This window comes from Nestor notabilis, unplaced genomic scaffold, assembly GCF_000696875.1.
Source record: "Nestor notabilis isolate BGI_N333 unplaced genomic scaffold, ASM69687v1 scaffold23930, whole genome shotgun sequence".
Classification (NCBI taxonomy): Eukaryota; Metazoa; Chordata; class Aves; order Psittaciformes; family Psittacidae; genus Nestor; species Nestor notabilis.
The window spans coordinates 1-1594 of NW_009912815.1; the positions used below are offsets into that span (position 1 = coordinate 1).

The 1594-nt window shown below is 60.4% G+C and overlaps 1 protein-coding gene across 1 annotated transcript; it reads left to right on the top strand.

The window, feature by feature from the left end:
• Positions 1-85: 85 nt before the first annotated feature.
• Positions 86-1371, top strand: LOC104399355 (copine-9-like; the record flags this gene model as incomplete). The annotated part of the gene is made up of 7 exons (XM_010021499.1): positions 86-132; positions 209-390; positions 522-649; positions 743-845; positions 922-979; positions 1070-1143; positions 1219-1371. Coding segments are annotated over 7 exons (745 nt in total), but the record flags the coding sequence as incomplete, so codon positions are not given.
• Positions 1372-1594: the final 223 nt, after the last annotated feature.

The window sequence follows — 1594 nt, forward strand, 5'->3', positions numbered from 1 at the left end:
CCCAGGCAGGGGGTTCTGGGGAGAGGACAAGGACACACCATGCTGTGGGGCCGGCAGCCTCGCTTGCTCTCCCCTTCTCTATAAGGACACAACTGAATTTCACCGTCGCCATCGACTTCACGGCCTCCAACGGTGAGTGCAGCTGGTGTGGGGTGCACGGGGGGTCCCCATGGCCATGGGGCGGGTGCTGATGGGGGCTGTGCCGCAGGGATGCCATCACATCCCACCTCACTGCACTATGCGAGCCCCTACCAGCTGAGTGCCTATGCGCTGGCGCTGAAGGCGGTGGGAGAGATCATCCAGGACTATGACAGCGACAAGCTCTTCCCTGCCTATGGCTTCGGTGCCAAAATCCCACCCGATGGCAAGATCTCCCACCAGTTCCCATTGGTGAGACCTGGATCTCCCAGCTGTGGGGTGCCCATGGTGGGGAAGGGAAGCACCCTGGTTGCATCCTGCCCTGGCATCGGGGGACACCGGGAGTGGTGATCCCCTTCCAAGTGCCCATCCTTATCCTTCAGAACAACAACATGGAGAACCCGAGCTGTGCTGGCATTGAGGGCGTGCTGGAGTCCTACCTGCAGAGCCTGCGCACTGTCCAGCTCTATGGTCCCACCAACTTCGCCCCTGTCATCAACCAGGTTGCTGGGTGAGCACCAGGGGACTCTGTCCCCTTTGCTGTCCCCAAAAGCCACTTTGGTCCCCCAGTGCTGAAGGGACCCAACTCTTTGTCCCCCCGTAGGACGGCCGCCCAAGTGACTGATGGCTCGCAGTACCACGTCCTCCTCATCATCACTGATGGTGTCATCTCTGACATGCTGCAGACCAAGGAAGCCATCGTCACCGTGAGTGCACTCTCCTCACCTTGGGTAAACACTACACTGGTGCTACCCCTGTTGCCACCCTGCCTTTGCTCCACAGGCTTCTGCATTGCCCATGTCCATCATCATTGTGGGAGTGGGTCCGGCTGAGTTTGAGGGTGAGTTGGGGATAATGGGAAAGGGGATGGAAACACCATCCCTGGTTGCCACCCCACCGAGGCTCAATGACCCCAACCATCACCCCACAGCCATGGAGGAGCTGGATGGTGACGAGGTCCGGGTGTCTTCCCGTGGGCGCTATGCCGAGAGGGACATTGTACAGGTAACCCAGTCCCACCACATGAGGAAGATGCTGATGTTTCCAACCAGGCTACAAACCAACCTCTTTCCCTCCAAGTTTGTGCCATTTCGGGATTATGTGGACGACTCTGGGAACCAAGTGCTGAGCATGGCCCGTCTGGCCAAGGATGTGCTGGCTGAGATCCCCGAGCAGCTCCTGTCCTACATGAAGACCCGCGACATCAAGCCTCGCCGGGCAGACCCCCAGTAGCTCCTTCATGTGCCATATGGGGACCAGGACACGTGTCACCTCCTTCTGACGGTGGCCAGGGCTTAGCCATGGAGATGTGCCCCCGCAAGGGCGATAACCAGCTGGTGAATGGGGCTGAGACCCCCATCTTCTGGCCAGCGTGGGGCTGCGTGGCCCCGGCACAAAGCGGTGCCCCGGCGCAATGGGGCTGGCTCAGACTGCACCGTCCCTCAGCAGCACGGGC